Source organism: Tympanuchus pallidicinctus, unplaced genomic scaffold (genome assembly GCF_026119805.1).
Source record: "Tympanuchus pallidicinctus isolate F22 unplaced genomic scaffold, pur_lepc_1.0 scaffold7, whole genome shotgun sequence".
Lineage (NCBI taxonomy): Eukaryota > Metazoa > Chordata > Aves > Galliformes > Phasianidae > Tympanuchus > Tympanuchus pallidicinctus.
Genome location: NW_026294791.1, coordinates 10,650,570 through 10,672,200, shown reverse-complemented (window position 1 = coordinate 10,672,200; position 21,631 = coordinate 10,650,570). Strand labels below are relative to the sequence as shown.

Below are 21,631 nucleotides of genomic sequence, written 5' to 3'. Positions count from 1 at the left end.
ATTGTAATGAATATTTTTAATCAAATATTTATTTTATGGGCTGGCTTTGTCACATATTAAAAATGGCTGAAGTGAAATTGATAGAGCTTTCTGCCTTGCTTCAGTTTGAATTAGAGTTACTGGGAGCCCTCAGCACTTACTGAATTTTTTTTCTACCATCTTTTGCAGGAAATGTTGGGTACAAATGTCAGCAAGAAACAGCAGATACCAAACTTTCCGTCTTTTTAAAACTTATCTGCTTAGGGAAAAGGAGGCAATTAGGTAGGTTATTAAAATGCAATTTAGAAATAGAAGCACTTGGTAAATGTGCCCGTGAAGGTGATTAAACTGAAGTGAGAACAACAATTATACTAAAATGCGACAAACTACACCGTGGGCTTTTCTAATGTTTTTATAAGCACAAAGTAAGGGACTGGAATACATGTTTCTCAGAGTCACCATAAAGTTGCCTGTACTACATTATTCTACACATTATTTTTTATACAATATGTTTTATTCTTTGTTTAGCCTGAAAACAACTCTAGAAATATCTTCTTGCTGTCTGTAAATGTGTTTGTGCAATTACATATTTATTTCTTCTAAGTTGGTATCTTTTCCGCTGACAGCCCTTCAAACTCACTTGGGATCTGGACTCCAGGAACAAATGAGGACATTCTTATACACTATTCGTGTTTTACAGGCCAGAAAATATGCTTGTGCAGTGCAGATGCTTTCTGCGTTGTGCACAGATGATCTCTGTAATGGAATTGAGAAAATAGGCAAGTTGACAGCTCCTTTATGTTTCCTTGCATAGAAACTTACAGAGCAGAATTAATTTTGATATTTTGAGAGTCTGTATAGGTAGGTCTGTGAAGCAAACACACTCATGCTTGCAGTATTTGGTATGTGTATGCCTGCACCTTTTGCTGTGTAACTGGACTGATCTGTCTGCAATGGGTTTTGTAGATGTTGTTTACAACACTGGTGGCTGATAAAAATAATTGTTTCATTTCAGTATTTCAGCTCTCTCAGAATCATGTATTGAAACAGTATTCAACTGAAGAATGGTAAGTTAACTGCTCTTGTACTCCTATATGCGTTCTCCTATGCCTCTGCACTTCCTTTCATTTTTAAATTGTCTTTAAAGTATTGCATGCATTTAGAGCAGTTTCGTATGACCATGTCCAAACATTTACACAAATGCAGAACTTAAACTGTGCTTCTGTAATAGACTGAGAAGTGAGATTCCTCGCAAATCAGTGAAGGAAGTCTGAGAAGTGACGACACAGCATTTAAATTGTCTCAACCAGCCAAATATTTTTTATTTTTTATCTGAATATCACAAAGAAATGCTGTCATCCTAGCATAAGCAAAGGTAACAGAGTCATCAGAAGTATTTTTACAATAGTATAGCATAGACTATATAGAGTATAACTCTTCTAGAGAGTGACCTGTCGCTCTACCTTCACTAAAAAATGGTTTCCATTATTGATTATAGCAAAGCAAATGAGTGCAAATTGAATCCATTTCTCTCTGTTCAGCAGTCAGGGATTTCCATTCTCTGGTACCACATCCTGGAAACATGAACACGAATCTCATGGCCTAATGCCCTGCAGATGGGCATTGGTGTGTGCTAAAGCAGAGCTGAGTTGTACGTAGCCCTAACCCAGTGGTGTGTGAAAAAGCAAGGACCAGACTCAACTCTGAATTTATCATGAGTGGAGAGGATCTGCATGGTGATGGGGCAGGAAGGTGTTGTGTGTAGGACAATTTGGGGACAAAGCTTGGGAGCATCAGAAAACTCAATCTACCTTGCAACTCTGTCAGAGAGCTCTTTGTGAGCTGGGAGAATGATGCTTTCTGGATGAGTTCACCTCTGGACTGAAGACAAGCATAAAGTATCTCACCCAGGAGGCTAACAGAACCATAAAGTTATGAACTACAGAAAATAGTGTGCATAATGAAAGTGTCTCATCAACCGTAACTTCAGCACTTCTTTACAGTAATGAGCATAATGGAGTTTTTGTATTTTTGGGGTGTTGAAAAGCAATTTTTTAAATAAAAAAATAAAAAGGAGAAATGTTTCTTTTGGAAGATATCTTCTGCTCTGTGTGCTCCACTGTTCTCTCTGCTTTATCTCTTTCCATTAACTTCCAAAAATAACATGCTGTAGGGAAACATGTCTTGAAAGTATTGAGGTTTTATGATGAAAACTTGAATATGCTGTGTAATGTGCTCTGAAATCAGCATTTCATAGCACTGATTTCACTTGCAAGTTATTTTAAATAAGTCACTTTTTTCTCCTTAATGAGGATTTCTGCCTTGTTTGATGATTAAATTGATAGCGTTTAAGGTTTCAGTTCAAAGTTTATAAACACATACAGCTCTTAATGTTTAGTTCTGCTGTGTTTCCCTATCCGTGCAAATTTTAGATTTTTGTTTGTGTTGCTTATTTTGTGTATACAGACAGCTCACTGAAGCCTTGACAGTACAGGCATGTCATTTTTGCTGCTCTGGCCAACAGGCTTACTAGAGGCGTGGATTGTATCAACACAAGTTATTTTGGTAGCATTGTTTGCAGGAGTCCCTTCAACAAAATAAGCACTACCAGAAACAGGCTGTCTCTGCAGAGTAAGAGCAATGCTGGCAAAGCTCTAGCATAGATGCTCTTTCTTTCAGTAAGATTTTTTTCACACTGCTCACTGAATCATTTCTTTGGTGACACAGCTGCTGGGATGTATTTTGTTGGGGAGGTTTGTGGCATGTCACGCTTGTTCCTATGTCAGAGTCAACTAATTTGAACTAGGAAATGTATTTCTTTCCTTGCCTGCAAAATGACATGCTGGAATAACACTGTCATACATTACACATTTATTGGTTCCATTGGTTTTGCCCCTGTGCTTTCTTCACCTTTGGTTCTAATATAACGATAGTTACTTCCTTTGTCAAATGCTTTGATATTTACCAATGAAGAACACCACTAAGTATTAGCTATTGCTGTTTGCTTTTTGTTAGTTGCTTACTGTTTTTGTGCTGGTTTGTGTGTCCAGGTTAGCTGTGTAGCTCAAAATACGGTGGCTCAAGTTGCGATGATTTTAGGTTCCTGTGGTCTTTATAGTGCAAGAGGAGCAATGAGCAGAATTGTCAGTATATTGTGACAGTGCACGGCAGTATTTTGTACAGCTCTTCTGCATAGCCTCCTTCACACTTGTCCCCATCTTCTGCACTTGCTTTTATCGCTTATTTCTGTGTAGCTGCTGCTTGTGTGCAACAGGATTTGCAACTAAGTGACCAGGGGAAGCCTCTTACTGTATGGTATACTCCTTGTCTAGAAGTGTATGGCTGTATTTAAAGGGAAAAAAAAGCTGCAGTGGAGATATTCCAGTTTTGTCCTACACAAATGAACAACACACTGAATACTGGTAACATCTTCTGGTTTTGGCATTGTGTGCAGCTTGATTAGGGCAGAGATGGAATGAGTGGAACACATCCTCACCAAAAGCTAACCATCCTAACCAAAGCTCTTCCCTTAGACTCACGTGGTGATTTGGATCATGTTGTGTGTTTGGATTATAACTAATAGGCTCTAGCTTGATCTGATGGCCAAAGCGAAGTCAACGAATTTCTAACACCTTATACCCTGCTAAATATGCATTATTCCTTTTATCTTCTCTATGCTTTAGGAAGTACTTTGTGTCCTAAAAGCCACTGATGTTATCTTAATGGTTGTCTGTCTTGGTTGCTTAAAGAAGCTGACAGACTTAAATATCACTGTGCATCTCCTCAAGGAGATAAATCTGCTCTGAGAAATGAGAAATGATTAAGATAGCTTTCCTTGACTGTTAAGTAGGGTCCAGTCTTGCTCTCCATCTGAGCTAGATGCTTTCACATTGCTTTCAGTAAAATGAAAATGCAGTTACTGTTGGATGTTATGGCTGCCTGGCATGTGCTGCTGCTCTGCGTTGGCACAGTGTGAGCGTGGCAAGACTGTGACTGGGCTTCAGCACACGAATTAATGTTCGTCCTGTACAGAAATGTCTGTTGTTTTGTAATTTAGAGTCTAGCCCCTACATACTGTGTCTAGGTGTGACCTACGATAGATGTCAAGGGAGCAGTTCAGAAAAGCAGCACAAATATATTGTGACATTTTCCCGTGGAATTCTGCTTGTAACCTTGTCCTGACAGGAAATCACAGAATCACCCGGGTTGGAAGGGACCTCAAGGATCATGTAGTTCCAACCCCCCTGCCTAGCAGGGCCACCAAACAAAAATCATCAAATCAAACAAAATCTGAGGATGTTTCTCTTAACTTTTGTTTCCTGTGTTCAGATGGGCTCCTTGAGTGAAGATCTCTGTTGTGCTGTAGTACCACAGTTTCTTTGCAAGCCTTTGAAGTGCAGCCTTGCAAAACCAGTTGTGGAGCTCCATGTGGACTCATCACCTGGTTCTTGTCTACTTGCTTCAGAAAACTTGACACTTCTTGGTTTCTTCAGCAGTTGATCTCAATTCCAGCTGTCCATGGTATGGCATAACAGCTATGGTTCTTTAGGGCAAAAAACAGCTGCTCAGATTAAACCCAGCATAAAAAGCTATGGTATGCTGAAAGTTCAGAGATAAAGTAACACACCTCTTAAAACTGCTCTAGTGTGTAAACACTGTTTTACAATAGTTTTTAATATGTAAAATGATGCATAATGAAGATCATGAATCAGTCAAATTATAGTGATAAGTGTAAGATGACAGCATAAACTAGAGAACGGCAACAGCTTCTGGTTGCACTACTTATCCTTGGCCTGGCAGTATTTTTTTAATCATAAATCTGTTTATCACTAGGCCATAAAACCTTGCTTAAAGCTGAAAAGTAGCAGGATATGCTATAGCTCAATGTATTGCTTTTTATAAATTACTCATGTATTTTTATACAATTGAAATTGCAGCATTTTAAAAAGTTTACCAATTTGTTTGCCATCCTGTAACAACTTCCATATTTCGGAGTGGATTTATGTTCCCTCTAAGTCTTTGTGATCGTTTTTTTTTTAAATTGCTGCCTTCTTGACTTCATCAAATTCCTTTTACAGAAGTTAAGCTTTATGCATGTGGGTGTGACTTAGGAAATACACCTCCATACTTTCCGTAATCTGGTGAATGCTGAACCGTCACAGGAAGCTGATGAGACTGAGTTTGGGGTTTTTTGTTCTTTAAAAAGACTGGAAATGTACTGATAATAACTATTTACAGAAACTGAAGAAGGAGTATTTACAACTATTAGTTTTACTCTGTTGAAAGTCAGACGATCTAATATCAGTTTATCCTACCTTTCTTCTTCAGATTCTTAATAGTTCACCTGATCTGTTCTGCGCTGACCGGTCCTTCAGGCAGGAGGCATGCACATGGAGCACAACGCAGTCTTGCAAGTGTTCAGCAAGTTCAGCAAGTTCCTGCTGAACACTGTAAGTAGATCACTGTAATCTATTTTAAAACAATCTATTTTTACCAGAAACATCACAATCTGAACATTTAGAATGTAGGTCCTGCAGCTCTCAGTTAATGGGAAAACTACAAGCTTATATGACATATATGATACGATATGAAAAGATCTTCTTATTGTATCACTAATAAAATAACAGAAGGGTTGTGGCATCACAGTACCTGCTGTGATCTGCACCATCTCTTGCAGTCACATTAGAAATGATCTGTAAATCAATTTGACAGAGTTCATCAATTCAAGTAATACATGTTGGATACATGCCCCAGTACACATGCTGAAAGGGATGTGCAAATTACTATCAGTTCAAAACCCATTCTGTTCTTCGTAGAATTCTGTGAAACGAAGTGGAAGGGATAAAATATAATCACTGAATGAGGGACAGTTAGAGATCAGCTGGCAAGAGATGGGTCACAAGTAATTGGCAGAAGCAGAGATTTGTATTAATTTTGTGTGGTGAATGATGTATAGCAGGAAAAGCACTAAAAGAAAAGTTCCAAGGCAAAATAGGTTGCACTTTATTTCTTTGCTTGTGATAGTGAGGAGTGCTGCAGCAAGGAAGGGAGCTGTTGGAGAAGTTCCAGAGAGAGCCACAAAGATGGTCAGAGGTCTGGAGCACCTCCCCTGCGAAGACAGACTGAGGGAGCTGGGCTTGTTCAGCCTGGAGAAGAGAAGGCTACAGGGTGACCTCATTGCAGCCTTTCACTACCTAAAGGGAACCTACAAACAGGAGCAGAGTCAACTCTTTGAAAGGGTAGACAACAGCAGGACAAGGGGAAATGGTTTTAAGTTGAGGGAGGGAAGATTTAGGTTGGATATCGGGGGAAATTCTTTAACAGAGAGAGTGGTGAGGTGCTGGAACAGCTGCCCAGAGAGGTTGTGGATGCCCCGTCCATCCCTGGAGGTGTTAAGGCCAGGTTGGATGGGGCCCTGGGCAGCCTGGTCTGGTATTAAATGGGGAGGTTGGTGGCCCTGCCTGTGGCAGGGGGGTTGGAGGTTCGTGATCCTTGAGGTCCCTTCCAGCCCAAGCCTTTCTATGAAGGAGAGTGATTCTCTTACACAGCATTACAGGGGTAACGCTGTTCTACCTCTGACAAGGTGCTTTACTGCAATTTGTCCCTAGAGAACTAGGGCATCTGCTGGGCAGCTGCAGCTGTTGCTGTGACATTTTGTGAAGATGAAGTCATAACATATCATAACTGAGTTTAAATGATACTGAGTTTGGTTCCAATTCCATGTATTGTCTCTGAGGTTGAGCTCACTGGGTTTAGAGGCTTCAGTACCTTTGTTCTGGCTTTACTATTTGGCCAATGAGAGACACCTTTGTCAGTGTGTTTCATGCAATAATTTCTTCAAAATAATCAACAGGAGCAGTTAGAGATTTTGTATTTGTGAGGCAAAAGGAGAAATAATGGCATAAATGAAATTTTCTTTATTCACAAGCCAAGTGTAACCCAGTAAGACACAGTGTGAGCCTCCACATGCAGAACTAGCATTGTCCACTCCTTGTGTTCGCCAGGCTTGCGTACGTCACACAGATACTGCAGGTGTAACTTTGCTGCTCTCAGGGAGACAATTTCATGGAAATCTTTCTGCATCCCAGCTTCGGTGCAGTCCAGGATCTCTGAGGTCAGTGGTGGTCTTGGAACAGTGGAAGGCATGGATTACACAGGTGTGGCACTACCCTCTTTTTGGCTCGTCCTGTAGTACACTGCAGCACAGCTTCCTGGTTTTAGAAATTTGGTTGTGTTGTTGAAAGCCGTTGTTACAAATTGTCCTTGCTTGTTCTGCAGATTGTTGCCTCAGGAAGGCTGCTCCTTCAGCCTCTGCAGGACCACAGCAAGCAAAACCAAACACAACCCCTCAGCTGTAGTTGGACTCTTCTGCACTGAGAACATGGTGCTGTAAGCCAATTTCTTTGGGATGAACTCTGCCTTCCTTCCCCCCACCTCTAGATTAAAATAGAGCAGTTTGATAGCACAGCAGCAAATTCACATTAATATCAAACAGAATTTCCACTACCGTTTCCATATTAACATGAGATGCCAGAATGTAAAGTTAGCTAGATCTGCACATGGGACCATTCTTGCTGTTAAAGGCTTTAGGCTGGAATGGAGCCCAAAATTTTTAAAAGAAATGAAACATTTCCAGATCAAATATTAATTACATGCTATATAGAATCATATTTTTCAAACAAATTTTATAAATAAAAAGCTAGGCCTTTCAAACCATCAGCAATATTAATTTTGGATTTGAAAGATTATGAAAGATCAACACCCACAGAACTGTGAACTAGAAAAATACTGGCCTAGGTTGCATAAAAACCTCCATTAAATAAATACTGTCAGTTTTCACTATGAAAATTCAGTGGTGTTGTACTTTAAAAAACCATAATGAATTACCCATCCCGTTAATGATACCGAGTTGCTTTTCACAAATCACACACACATACAGGAAGTCAGATAATGGCCCAAAAGCGACAGACTGGATTAACACACAGTTCAAAAGAAAGTACCCTGGATGCACTCCTTCATCGGAACTTCTTGACTTGCTGCAGTTATCAGCTGCAAATCCTGTTACCCTTTTGCTGTCAGTTGCCTTGCTGTCCCAGAAGGTCCAACACCCTGGTGGCTGATACAGTCGGTGATTGTGGTTGCAGTCTTATGCATTCATCCCTCAGACCGCTGCTTTAATCTCGGGGTGATTTACAGTAAGAGGTTCTGGTTTCCAGTCTGGCTGGAAGAAGTGAATATTGAATGTCCTCGCCCAGTTCTCAAACACTCGTTTCTCTGTGATGAAACGATGATGGCTGCCCTTTCGTCCCCGCTCGTGAGAAATGTACATTGTGCATTCATCGGGTCCCAAAGGTTCATAATAATGATAAGGTACTGAAAGATGATTAGGATCCCTGCGGGAGAAAAAAAAAAAATAGATGGAAGCCCCAGATGTTCTATTTTACTGATTGAAAAGATGCTATCTTTAATAAGCTGATGGGCTCAAATCTACTTTTACTCCCAGTTAAACTGCATTTTCAGGTATCTGCATTTTTCCTGAATATTTAACACATCAGAATGTGGCAAAGGTTTTTTCTTTGCTCCTTCTTTTAATCTCCTCCTCTCGGTTAAATAAAGGACAGCAGTAGCTCAGAAATAAGGGAGAGCGCTGCAGGGCTGTGCTACTACTCTGAAATTTGAAGCAAACTGCTTAAGAGATTTATATCTAGATAGTGATTTGTAAAAAGCTTTGCAGAGGTATTTACTGGAATAGGGAAAGAAAGGGAAAAGAAAGATGGAGGGGCAGTGGTTATCTGTGTCACAGCAGCTCAGCCGAACACTCGCAGCTTGGTGCACACGGGTGTGAGTGCACAACTTCAGTGAGCACATCTGCGCGCCAGGTGAGCGACACAGCCCGCTGGTCCTGGCTTTATATCAAAGATCTAATGCCTGAGCGAGTTGTTTGCTATTGTAAAATGGCAACTTGCACGTGTGTATGTGAGCTGAAGGTTCAGGCCGTTCACACTGACCTCGTGAGCCCGTCAGCATTAACCAGCAGTTATGGTGTCACATAGGATGCGCCAAAGATTCATGAAATATTTAGGATAAAGATCATTTCAACAGTTTTAACATCAGTGCTTTGATGTTGCATTCTGTAAGAGACACGTGTATTGTGTTTATAATGTAATAAGCCACAGTGGTTCACTCTCCTTTTATTCTCCACGTTAAACTATACCCATTATGTTCTTTTGCTTTGAGCACAGACTGACAGGAGCTCATACAGCTGTCTCTGTCCTGAATTCAAGGAGAGATAACTGTCCTAGACAGAATAACCCAACTGTACAGCGCTCAACAGTTAATACCAAGAAAGTATTTTGTAGTGGCAGAGAAAGTAGCAGAAAGTTGATTGATTGAAATACTGCCATTTAGTAAAGCCTTAGTGCTCTCTATGAAAACCTGAGTCGAGTAAGGATTGCACGACAGAGCAAGAAATCTCACACAGAGTCAGGGCTGTCAGCTCTAATATTGAGTTGATTATTTTCATTTTGAAGAGCTAATATTTAAGCTCAAATTCAATTGAACGCATCCACAATCTGTCACTATTCTGTCTTGGTCATTATTTTTACTGTGTAATTCTGTCACCTATGCAATTCTCTAATTCTTCTTATTTTACCATTATCCATATTGTATGCGCAGAGGTAATGTACGATATTACTGCTGCTTTCCATTTGTACTGTAAATTAACATTTTAATTCAATCAGTCTAGCTTCCCAGTAACACAACAGGGCGATCAATCTTACCACAGTAGAATAACAATAATATTGTGTTTCCAGAACAAGATGGATTCTAACTGTACTGTACGAATTCTCACTGGAATACATAAGAGAGCAAAAAGAAATCTTTTAATTTCCCACCTCCAGACAGTGTGTTTTTAATGTAAAAAAATACCCTTTTCTGTACATTCTTTCTAGGTACAACTATTAGATCTCAATCTTCAATTTCGTTTTCATATAAGTTTCTCTTAAGACATTGGACTTCTTGTTACAATCTCTAAAATGAATCATTTGTATGATTACTGTAAAAGTAATGGGAAACGCTTATGTTTTCTTACAACTACTAAACACACAGACACCTGCCTTTCATTTAGGCTTCTTTTCTTCACTCTAGATGGGTTTTACTTGTGTTCTCCAGGGTAAACCTATATTGCGTGATGGAAATTTACTGCTTTAAAATTATAATTAGTGAAGTTGAAATCTTATCTCCAGCAGTCTTTGAATAAATGCAGTCACAGAGGAACTAAATTAACTGCTCAGGCCCAGTACTGCACCATGAGCCAGTCAGGCTGCTGTGCTGATAGCGCATCTGGCTCGCATCCTCCTGCCTTGTTTTCTTCTGACATTCTGAGGCTTAAAGGTCCACATGCATTTTAGGTTTAGGAACACTGAAAAGCTGTTTAATACCTACCACTTTTTGTCTGAAGTCTTTTTCCTTTTGAGGAAGTTCTGGATTCCCCCAGATATCATGCTATTAAGGCTTGGATTGGAATTCTGGCCTGAGCAACTACAGCATAACTGAAATTAACTGTACTGTGTTATCTTCTAACTCTGCAATTAGCTTGTGTCACCAGCAAATGAAATGCATGAGTAATTTCTATGCGGAAATTGCTTGCCACCTCATTTATTAACATTAAAACAGATGCTGTTTTATCACTGACTGATACTGGACATTAATCAGTATTTTGTCAGGCTTCGCATGCATATTAATATCACAGCTGGGAGGAATCGAGAGAAGATCCTTTGTAAAATATACTCTACTTCCTGCCTAATCGCCTGCCAGCGCAGCAGCAGCATAAGTGCTTGTACCCAATGTCAGTCATCCACTGTTTGCCACTTCAGTGCACATTTTCCCACAGATGGTATCCACCCACAGCAAAAGCTGAAAATACAGCAAGCAGTGTTTGTCTCAAAAGAAACGAGACAGAAAAACATGGCCATCCCATCCCGTGTTCTGGTCAACCTCTCCCTTTACAAACAGGGCTGTTATAAAGCAACCCACTGAAACCACAGGTGCTTGACTTGCTTTGTCAAACAGTTCGTTCTTTGAAGGGTGAACAAAACGCAATTAACATGTTGAGCGATGGGCAACATGCTGCACCAGCAGTCCTTAAGTTTTTGGATAATTTTTTTGTCTTCTGTTCCCAGGAGCTCATTTCCTTGGCATGCATTCCAGCCCGGTTTTCCAAACCATCTAAGCATTTTGTTACTAAGTTAGTAAGGTGATGAAGTGAGATTTGGGTATAAGGAACTAAAGGGCATCGCTATCTCCCATGCAGTTTATATTATCATCTACGTGCATCAAGTCCTCCGTACGCCCCAGCAAATGTAAGTAGCAACAACTGCTTCTTTGCAGTTGAATTAAAGCAATTGAAAGTGGAGAGAGGAGGTAAAAAAAAAAAAAAAAACCAAAAAAAACCACACTAGATTTAAAAGCGGTGCCCAAAGGAATAAATTAAAGGATTTCAAATGCCAATTTTCAGGCAAATTATCACAGATGGGAAATGGCCTGGCAGTCAAATGAGGATTCTTCATAGGAAAATGATCTGACTCCATAATTGGAGCAAAAATTATTCATATCAGTTAAAATAAGGCTCAGAATTAAGCTCTAAGTTTCTTTGAGTTCCAGAAGGCCCATGAAGGGGGGCAGGGAGAGAAAGAAGGAGGAGGACGTTAAAGGGATCTCTTCAACACCTTGAATTTTCCTTGCATATGTAAGAACACAGAGATCCCTGTAAGAAACCAACCTTTCAGCGCTGCAGAGAATCCAACAGACAGGAACTGGTGTTACTATAAACTGCATTAAGCTTTGTCTCTATCCTTTGCAGATGCTGCTGAGCAGCCACAAGGAAAAGCAGCAGCACTGCAGCTTCTGCAGGAGTCGTGGTGCTATCTGTGCACTGCAATCTGGCTGCTGGTGTAGGGAAACAAGAGGAAAATGCTTGATATCCATCATAGGCAGAAGTGAGTGCATGTGGCAGACTGCTTAAGGCTGCTCAGAGAGAGCAGTGCTTCCTTCCTGCCCGGCTAGGATCAGACTGGATCCCTGGACACAAACAAGTACAGCAAGATGACTTGTTTTGTGACAGAAAAGGGAGAGATGCACACTCTCTCCAAAAAGCTTCGTAACGTGCATGCGAGCACAGGCTTTCATCTCATTCCAGAATGTGCAAGACAGACATATCTAGCAGCGTGAAAGCAATATCAAAGCCATTAACCCTTAGCACAGCAGAAATCTGAAGCCAAGCAAAAGGCAGTTGGTATTACATACAGCTTTGCTTTGTGCTACCAGAAATTTATAATAATCACATCGTCAATTCCAGTTAAACTATCAGTTCAATGTCCAGTGAAAGTAAATAGAAATGAATCTAAAACATGTTGTTGCAATTAACAGAGGCAGATCTTTTTAGTCAGTAGTGCAGACTGCTTCACTGGACTATTTTTCCCGCATGGGTTGCAAGCAATTTGGTTAATGATCTTTAAGCTAATAATTTGTAGCAGAATCAACTGTATAATGTTCATGATACCTTTGAGGTGTCCTTCATGTTACGGACGTGATGCTAATTCAGTTCCATGACACTGATCACCCACACTCATTACTTACTCCACAGATTAATACTTAACAAATAATGAATATTTGCTGGAGTTGTGCTTGGTGATATTCAATTTGAATAATATTAAGGACATTAATGTATATTTTTTAAATCTTAATGATTCCTTAGTTGCACAGCAAGTAAAATAGTCTTGTACCTATACCATCTCATGCATACATGAGAGGTAGGGTGGGTTGGGTTGGTTTCTCTTAGTTTTGTGAAATGGTAGTTTTGTTGTTTTTTTTTTGTCTGGAAGCCAGACAAATCTGCCCTAACTTACATTTGTTTACAGAATGTTTCTTTCTTTATGATTTCCTATTTTGTTCTCTTATTTCTCTGAAAGGATGCACTGTTTAAATTAATGAGTGGCTGATGAGAAAGTAAGTTTAACTTCATTTATGGCAGCTGGTGCATTTGGAACTGTAGTTTTCCCCTTCATAGTTAGTTAAATAAACCTTAAGACATTTTATATTATTTTGGTTAAGAAATGACCTTCTTCCTCTTCTATGGTCAGTTAAGTGCATCTTTGTTATCCAAGCTGTAAGCATTATTACATTTACTGACAGTAGGATTTATTACAGCATTTTTTTGTTATAATTTAATATTACATCCATTTGATTCCAGTGTGTTGTTTCTATGAAAGCCTTTCATGTGGTCTTAGTTACCATTTTACCCTCTCAATATTTTTGTATGTGTTTTGCTGTTTTTGTGGGGGTTTTTTTTGCTTTCATTTTTTTGGTAAATACATGTACCTAAGCTTATCTGACTTTAACAAGGAACCTGACCTGAAAAATTCAGATTGAGCATTGTTATCTTCTGCATTTCACATAATCACAGAATGACTTAGGTTGGAAGAGATATTAAAGATGATCCAGTTCCAACTTGCTGCCACAATCTGGCTGCCCCCCCTACCCCCCACCAGCTCAGGCTGCCTTGGGCCTCACCCAGCCTCCGGGGATGGGACACCTGCAGCTCTCTGGGTGGATTCTCTTTCTACCATCTGACCTAAATCCTCCCTGTTTAATGCCACTCACTCTTGTTCTGTCACTATCAGACTGTATAGAAAGCCCATTCCCCCACCTGCCTGTAAGCTCCCTTTGAACACTGCAAGGCCACGAGGTCTCCCTGTAGCTTCTTCTTCTCCAGGTTGAACAAGCCCATCTCCCACAACCTTTCTTCACAAGAGAGATGCTCCAGGCCTCTGAGTATCTTTGTGTCCTCCTGTGGACCTGCAACAGTTTGCTTCCCTCCTGTGCTGGGGGCGCCAGGCCTGGACACAGTGCTCCAGATGGGGCCTCACAAGGGCAGAGCAGAGGGGGGCGGTCCCTCCTCTCTCCCTGTTGCCACCCCTGTTGATGCAGTCCAGGATGCAGCTGGCCTTCTAGGCTGCAGGAGCACACTGCTGGCTCACAGCCAGCTTCCTGCCCGTCAGGACCCCAAAGCCTGTCCATGTCCACTGGATTTTTAGACGAGAAAGACAGACCAGCCACTTACAGTGATGACAGGGCCATAACCACTTCAGAACAGGAACTGAAGGAATGTGGCTTTGCCGACTGAAATGACAAGGGAACCAAATACTGTGCTAGCGAAGGTATTTATCTTGCCTGAAATATCTGATCTAGTTTGTTGTTTTCCTTGGAGAATTCATGATGAGATCTGGCAGTACATCACAGCATTTATCATTGGGGTTTTGTTATAATTTGTAAAAATTCTCACAAAGTGGGATTTATTGTTGACATTTTATACTATAATTTCTTCAGGGATTTCTACTGTTTTGTGCCCAGGATAAATGCAGATTTTTGAATGATCCTTTTTAGTGCTCACAAGAAAGTCAAAGCAGTCCTATTCTCTGTGACAGATGAGCTAAGCTGTCACTGCAGCGTTGCTCCCCATGCCCCTGAAATGTATCTTGTATTAGCCAAGGAAACAGACTTCAGTCAGATCACTTCAGTTGCTCTTAGTGAGAGGAGTTCAGGAGCAGGGGATGAAACATTTCATACTGTGCAAACCAGCTCTGTGCAGTGCAAATGGATCAGGACTAGGGGTGCAGATGTTAAGCACACATTTCAGAAGGCCTGAGCGCTACGTCTGGTTATGGGCAGACAGATGATACTGAACAGCATAAAAAGACCATTGCTGTAAACCACATTTGCAAGGAGCTTATACCACAACTACCAAGTCTTGAAGTCAGTTTCCCAGTACCTTGGGCCCACCACAGGAAACCCTAACCAACACCTCAGGTCTGAGGCCTGTATAGTGCTGGGGCATCGTGGAGTTGTGAAATGGACACAAGCTGTTACTTTATAAACCAACATCAACATGTCCCACAGCTTCCACTGAGAGAACATGTCTGCTCCTACCACGTGTTCCCCACACTCTGCACGACCAAAGTGGGTGAAGAGAGGACAGAATGTATCTACTCTGCAGATGCAAATTCTGTGGGGTTGTTGTTGGGGCTTATTTAGGTTATTTAGGGAACCAGTTTACTGGAAGATTGGTATTTTTGTGACAGCAATACTACAATCTTAACTTTACTTGTATAGGAAGTTAATTTAGAAGCTAGTCACTGTAAGAACTGCTTTTCTCTCTTAATTGTGGGGGCAACCTTTAAAAACAAATTCAAAGTAATATTTTCTAGTGCTCTTTTTCAGATTAATTTCATGCCAATTACTGCTTTACTTTTAGCTGATAAATATTCAGGGACTAAAAGAAACCAACAACATAGATTAATTCTCCCGCACTACAAACAAAAATTTTTAATATTTTATATGACATAATTAAATGCTGTTTGTTGCTTTCAGAATCTGATCTTGGGACATGTTAATTAATTGCTTTAAGAGGATGGAAGATGTTTCAGAGAGAAAATTCAAGATTCAGATATTTGTAATGTTCAACCTCGTTGGCTAATAATGGTTCCAAAATAAATCCTACCTGCAGAAATCCGGTGGCACCATGCCATAAACATTTATCCTGTCACACAGCTCTAATGCGATAGTCATTGTGAACCAGCCCGTGCTAAGCCAAGTGTTGGATATCTTCCTGAAAGCAAAAACATCATTAAGTTTCTAGTCTGACAAAAAATTCTTTAAAATATCTGAAATAATTTCTGGGCATTTTTTTCATTTCTAAGAAAGGTTACGATTTTTTTTTTTTTTCATTTTTATGAGAGGTTATGAAAATTGAGCAACCAGGATGACTTTGCTCATTCATCTTTTAACAGTTTTTACCAGTGTCTTCTGTCAGTCAACTAACCTGTGCACAAATACTCTGTCCGTAATTAATTTTGGGCACAGCAGCGTTAACATTTAGCTGACCTTTTGTAAAGTTTACCTTAAGTGAGTGAAACTTCATGTCCTGTATATACGTACTCCTGCTAGTAATGTGCTGGATAAACACCACCCATCTGTAATCAATTAATGGAACTTATATACTAAACAAGAAGCATCACAGGGAAGAGGAGTGCTTAAAATGCAACCTCCCATAGCATACAGAGGAGCCTGTCTGGTAGAGGAGATGAGACCAAGTACTCGTCTCATCATCTGCCTTCACACCTTGGTCCACAATCCAGAAGCTCTCAGCTATGCCCTGTGACTACTGGTGGGAAGCTTGGTTAGGTGCAGCCACCTGGGAAGCTTTCCCATAGACCCCAACCCTCTGCTTGCTCTGAGTCCCTTCTCTGCCTGGTGGCACCTTTGATTATGACCTATGAGTGCTGCAAGGGCACCCTGCGTGGCTGCTCCTTTCCTGGCCTTTTCTACAGGATGGCAGAAGTTCTCAAAGAAGCACAGCTGATCCCAGCAGTATTTATGCAGAATTAGTAGATATCATCCTGTGACCTCACATTTTAAGGAGATTTAATACCTGTGCTTAAACTGTGCTCTGTCACAGACTCTTACAAAATGGCTACAGTAATGTTTTTTCATTCTAGCACTTGTTTGTCACTGCTGTTTTGTGGTTAAGAGCTGGCAACTAAACTGTAGTGGTTACTGATTGCCTGGCACATGGGGCTGGAAGTCCCAGTTCTGCGTTGAGCTCACACACTATGCCTGTGCCTGGGAAGAGCTGGCTGTCTTGGAACAAGAGGAACACTAGATGCTGGTGAGAAGCAAGTATTAAAGGTGTAACTGTGTATTTAGGACAGCCGTGCAAGACCAAGTCAGGCATCAATCCTGGAAGGAGAGACTCAAGACTACAACAGCCATTACAAGCAAGTGCTGTCATCACTAGTACAGAAATTCAGCAGACAGGAGCACGCTATACAGCTTCCCAAATGAGTGCTGTGTTGGCTCCAAGTAGGTTATCTGCAGGACAGTAAGAATGCTGTCAGACTGAGGAATGCCTGGTACTGAGGTCTCCTATTTCCTGGTGCTGAGGTCTCCTATTTCCTCAATGAACAGTGAAACTATTGCAAGTTAAGCACAACAAAGTGGTACAGAGGATGCTGGGGAGCCTCCGCGTTTTGCCCTATCAGTTACGTGGTAATGTAAAAGATCCCAAAATGTATGTATTTACTACTTCTGACATAAATTCAGGGCTAAACTAGCAGTTGGAGATAAACTGATCTAAGCATCTCATCAGTTCCAATTAGGGGCCTTATTTCTTATCTAAATTTGCACTTAGACTTTTGGGGGTGGGGGTGGGAAGAGGCATAGTTTATCACAGCGTAGCTGGGTCATAAGCTCAGCAGAGGCCTTCAGGCATAGCAAGAAAACAGCAAATAATTTCTGGCTTGAAATTATTAGGAAAAAGAAAGGTAGGAAAAAGTCCCAAGCAGTTGCTTTCCTGCTGACTCACGAAGTAATTTAGGCTTAGAGCAGTCCATGCCTTAAGACCTTGCATTCAAAACCAAGAGAGCAATTGCACTTAGGCCATGACCTGGGTTCTGCATGTGTCAGGAAACCCAGCAGGGCTGTCTGCTGGGTTACTTTCCTTTTTGCTTACGCACACTTAGTTCACAATTCAGTGTTTTCAGTAAGTCAGAGAAGAACTGATTTTGAATAAACAAGCTTGAATGCTAAACAATGGAACAAAGATTTAAAAACTTACTCAAGTACTGCTTTGGCCTCTTTAAATACCATGTCTGTAGGACAGCTCTGTAGAAACAGGGTTACAACGTTTTGCCTTTTCATAAAAGATCTGAACAAAATTCTAACAAAAGAATCCTGTTTTTATACCTAATCAGCTGTAATGAAAGAATATGAAGAACTGTCATGTGCTTATTAGGGAAAATTATCAGATATTCTTTTATACTATGAACTAACACACTGTGCTGATAATTCTGTAGTGCTCACTAAATTACAATTAAAGGCCTTTCTGCTCCACCAAAATCTCATTTATAATCTCTATGGAAATACTCTTCCTGCAGTTATTTCATTTATGCTTCCTTTATCTAATTACTATAATATTGGTTCTGAATCATATTTTCTTAATGTACCCTTATTCAATTATAAAGTTATTTTCAAGTACAGTTACTTTATAATACCAAGGATACTGCTCTGTAGCCTTTGTCATTCACCATACTATTTAACCGACAGCATTTTCTGAAGGTTCCCCTTCATTTCAGAATCAGCTTTTTTTTTTTTTTTTTTTAAAATCACAATGCATCCAATTACCTTTTTCCCCATCATTTCCAAGACAGAAAGGAATGGTTTGATTACTGCAACCTTGCAGTCACACTTCTCTCTCCTTTGTTTCTTTTTGCAGGGACTGATGTCGAGAGCTCAGCAGAAACCTCCCAGGGAATGGCATCATTCCGGGCTGTACAATGCACTGCTTCTGCTCCCACAGCTACATGGCTGTTCTTCCCTTACAATGCCTAGCTGTGTTTCTTTTCATCTTTCTTCTCTTTTTTCCATGCTGCCTATTCATTTATTTTCACCTCCTGTTTTAATCCTTTAGTCCTTCATGTGTGCTGCATGTGCCTTACTAACCAGTGGTTCCTGCAAAGCCTGCAGCTGCTTCAGTGCAACAGGACCTGGACAAGAACGAGGCTGCATTCTGCTGGGATCCATGTGCCACTGATTCACGCTGGGAGTTCAGGGTGTCTACGACTGAGTACACTACAAACCCGTTATAACACTGTTATCATCTCAGACTCCTTGAGAATATTTTGGGAGTCAAGACTGGGCCCGGTGTTCATGTGAGTCAGTCAAGTAGCATGATGCTTAGTTTGATCCACAGTAACTGAACTCTGACAGAAAAGCAGATGGGGTACCACAGACACCAAGCTAAGATGCAGTTACCACAAGCTACAGGATACAGGAGCGTCCATGCCGCTGGCTCTGCCCAAAAGACAAATCTCCTGCTCGAGTGTTCTCTGTCCACATAGGACAGAGACCAGCATATGTACAGTATTTGTAAAATTAGAGAATTTCACCATGAGTTACTGTGCCACCACAAAGCCACCTCTTCATTTGAACCTTAGTAGAGACCCCTTCAATTTTTTTACAGCTACATATTTAATATATAGAAAATACGAGTTCATTAAAAATAAATGTATTTCTCTCTAGGAAGTCTCTGGCTTAAATGCCCATTTTTCAAACATTATATATGAAAATGCTCGAGTCCTGCAGTGGGTCACCAATTAAAATTTTGATTTGAAGATCAGCCTACAAGTCACAGACAGCCTCATAAAGATGTAACTATCATAACTTGCCTTTTCCCAGTTGGAACTGTAAGGTGAACGCTTCTGAAGCACCTAATGTATGACTAATGTTTGTTTGTTTTACAAGAAGCTTTACAGCTGCAGTGTTCCAAGAATGCTTAAATTCAATAAACAGCTATTATAATTCACAGAATGGTAGCATTTCCTCTGTAAGCAAACATAACCTATCCATCCTGATTTTTCAGAATCAGTAAAAAACTTCCAGGTATATAACCTCAGAAGTGAGATTTAAACAGCTCCAGCTCCTACCTCGTTGGCTGTATAAACAGTACAGCCAGATGCTGGCATTCTAAATTGATGAGGCAATCCTCCATACAAATTATTTAGAGGCATACTTTTTACTTACGTTGCAAGTGATGTTATTTGGCGTATTATACCGTACCACAACTCATGCAGCGGAGGATTTAATGGGTGTGATGGTCCCTCTGAGCAGACCTCAAATTGGTACATATAAACTACATTATTTTACTACTGTATGACTTCCCCCAAATGTATCCCCACAAATTTTCTCACCTGTCTTTCCCAGTTTCCCGTTTAAAAAGGTCATCAAATTGAAGCATCTTGTGGCGAGAAATCATGTATGCTTTTAATTGAGGCAGTATCTGATTCATCAGCTGCAGGTTGTTGTACACCAAGCCTTTACCATCTCTCCTCATGTAGCTGCTGGGACCCCAGAAGATGAACACAGCACCGTGGCTCATGTTTAAGAGTTCGTTGCGATTGCGCAAAATCCTCTGAATACTGGAGTGTGCAATGACTCGCAGGCTTGTTTTGTTCCCAACATCCTGCCCGTAACCTCGAGTAGGTGCATCATTCATTCGTATTACGCACTCCGTCTCGTCGATTCTGTCACCTTGCTTACTTCCCAGAAGGTGTCCAGAACTGGTTACCAATGCACAGCTCTTGCAGTGCATTTTTAAAGGCTGCAAAAGACATACATATTTCAAGATCAGCTGTGAACACCTCCCCATGCACTAGGTATAATTCATATTTTACATATACATTGCATATTTTAGAGCAAAAAGACCTCGGAGGGTTTTGCACAGATCTCTCAGCATTCTTCCCAAATAACTGGGGATATATTACCTATATCTTTTATAGATGGGGAAAATCATGTGTAGCCCTTAAAAATCCTCCATAGAATTGAATCCACTGTTTAAGTCCTCCTTCCCACCGCGGTTTAATAACCTTCATATTTAGTAATCACAACAGCTTCTATGCCGTTCACAGCTGCACAGCGTTGTTCTTCCACTTGTTATAAAAGAGTTCTAATTGGAGTATTGCTGATTCTCCTCCTAATTTCTGCAGGAACTGATCATTTTTTTAAGTCTCCGTAAGCACAGGCGTGAATAGCTTTTCAACCTTGGGGTCAGGACATTTTGCACAGAGAAGAGAATTATATCCTGGTCTAAACCTTCCACACCATTTCCAAGTCAGTGCCATGACCACAGTAGTGCTCTCATGCCTCCACTGTGATTCAACAGTCAGAGCTGCTCATTAACGTCTGCATATCTCTTACATGACAGCAAGTTAGAGCACTGAACTTTTTCTAGCTTGTCAGGTCATGCTTAAAAGTTACACAATAAAATGAAATAGGCAGTGCCTGTTCAGTCAGTGCCTGACCTAATAGAGCTGGGAGAATAAAACAAGCATTCAGGAAAATGAAAATACTTTGCAAATCATTCTACTGAAGTTTGTCACCAACACATATATAAACAAGAGACGTATGTGTGTTCATCTGCTGCTCAGTGAGAGAGCTGGAAAGGGGCAAAGGGCCAAAGACCATCCCCAAATTGCTGATTTCCAACAGCAATACAGCAAAGTGGGAGGCACAGTCTGTTTGAGGGTGTACCTCTCTATACTGCAGCATCTAAGATCAGCAACACTACATTACAGACCATAGATCTGTATCTGGTGTATCCAGCATGGGGAAGAGGAGGTGGTCAGAGCTGCTGTCCTGACATGGCATGCTGGCCAAAAAAAACACTCCCAAAATAAAACACAACAAACTGAACTGTGGTTAGCCCTCAGTTTGACATTCTGAAGGTAGCAAGAAGTGGTTGCTGTCTGCATTTGTTTTCTGCAAGAATGGCTAACTGCTTGTTAAATTAAAACAAAAAAATAACTGTATGATTTGTGTAATGACAGAAGCAGCAAGCTTTGTGTCTCAATCTTTCCCCAGAAAGAAAAGTCCTCTCTCTCACACGTGTTTGGACTGCACTCCAGAGCTAATGATATGAGTATCAACGTTTGTGCTTTTGTACTCAAGGTTTCCTAATGCAGTATTTACATGTATTTTCCTTTAAGCTTTTTCCTGGCACTTTGATGAATTACCCAGCAAAAGGCTTTAAGGTGAACTAGCT

General features: G+C 40.6%; 1 protein-coding gene and 1 long non-coding RNA gene across 2 annotated transcripts in view; one reads left to right on the top strand and one right to left on the bottom strand.

Moving 5' to 3' along the window:
- Positions 1-6,881: 6,881 nt before the first annotated feature.
- Positions 6,882-21,631, bottom strand: part of ST6GALNAC5 (ST6 N-acetylgalactosaminide alpha-2,6-sialyltransferase 5) — a 64,919-nt gene continuing 50,169 nt past the window's right edge. Inside the window, exons 3-5 of the mRNA XM_052666083.1 lie at positions 19,782-20,191; positions 15,536-15,643; positions 6,882-8,372 (exon numbers count right to left, since the gene is read on the bottom strand). Coding sequence (XP_052522043.1) covers positions 8,141-8,372; positions 15,536-15,643; positions 19,782-20,191 — 750 coding nt within the window. The 3' untranslated portion in view covers positions 6,882-8,140. The remainder of the gene's footprint in view (positions 8,373-15,535; positions 15,644-19,781; positions 20,192-21,631) is intronic.
- On the top strand, positions 6,998-19,847 carry LOC128072369 (uncharacterized). The gene is made up of 3 exons (XR_008202233.1): positions 6,998-7,093; positions 16,533-16,702; positions 18,308-19,847. It is a non-coding gene; the product is annotated as an uncharacterized LOC128072369 (long non-coding RNA).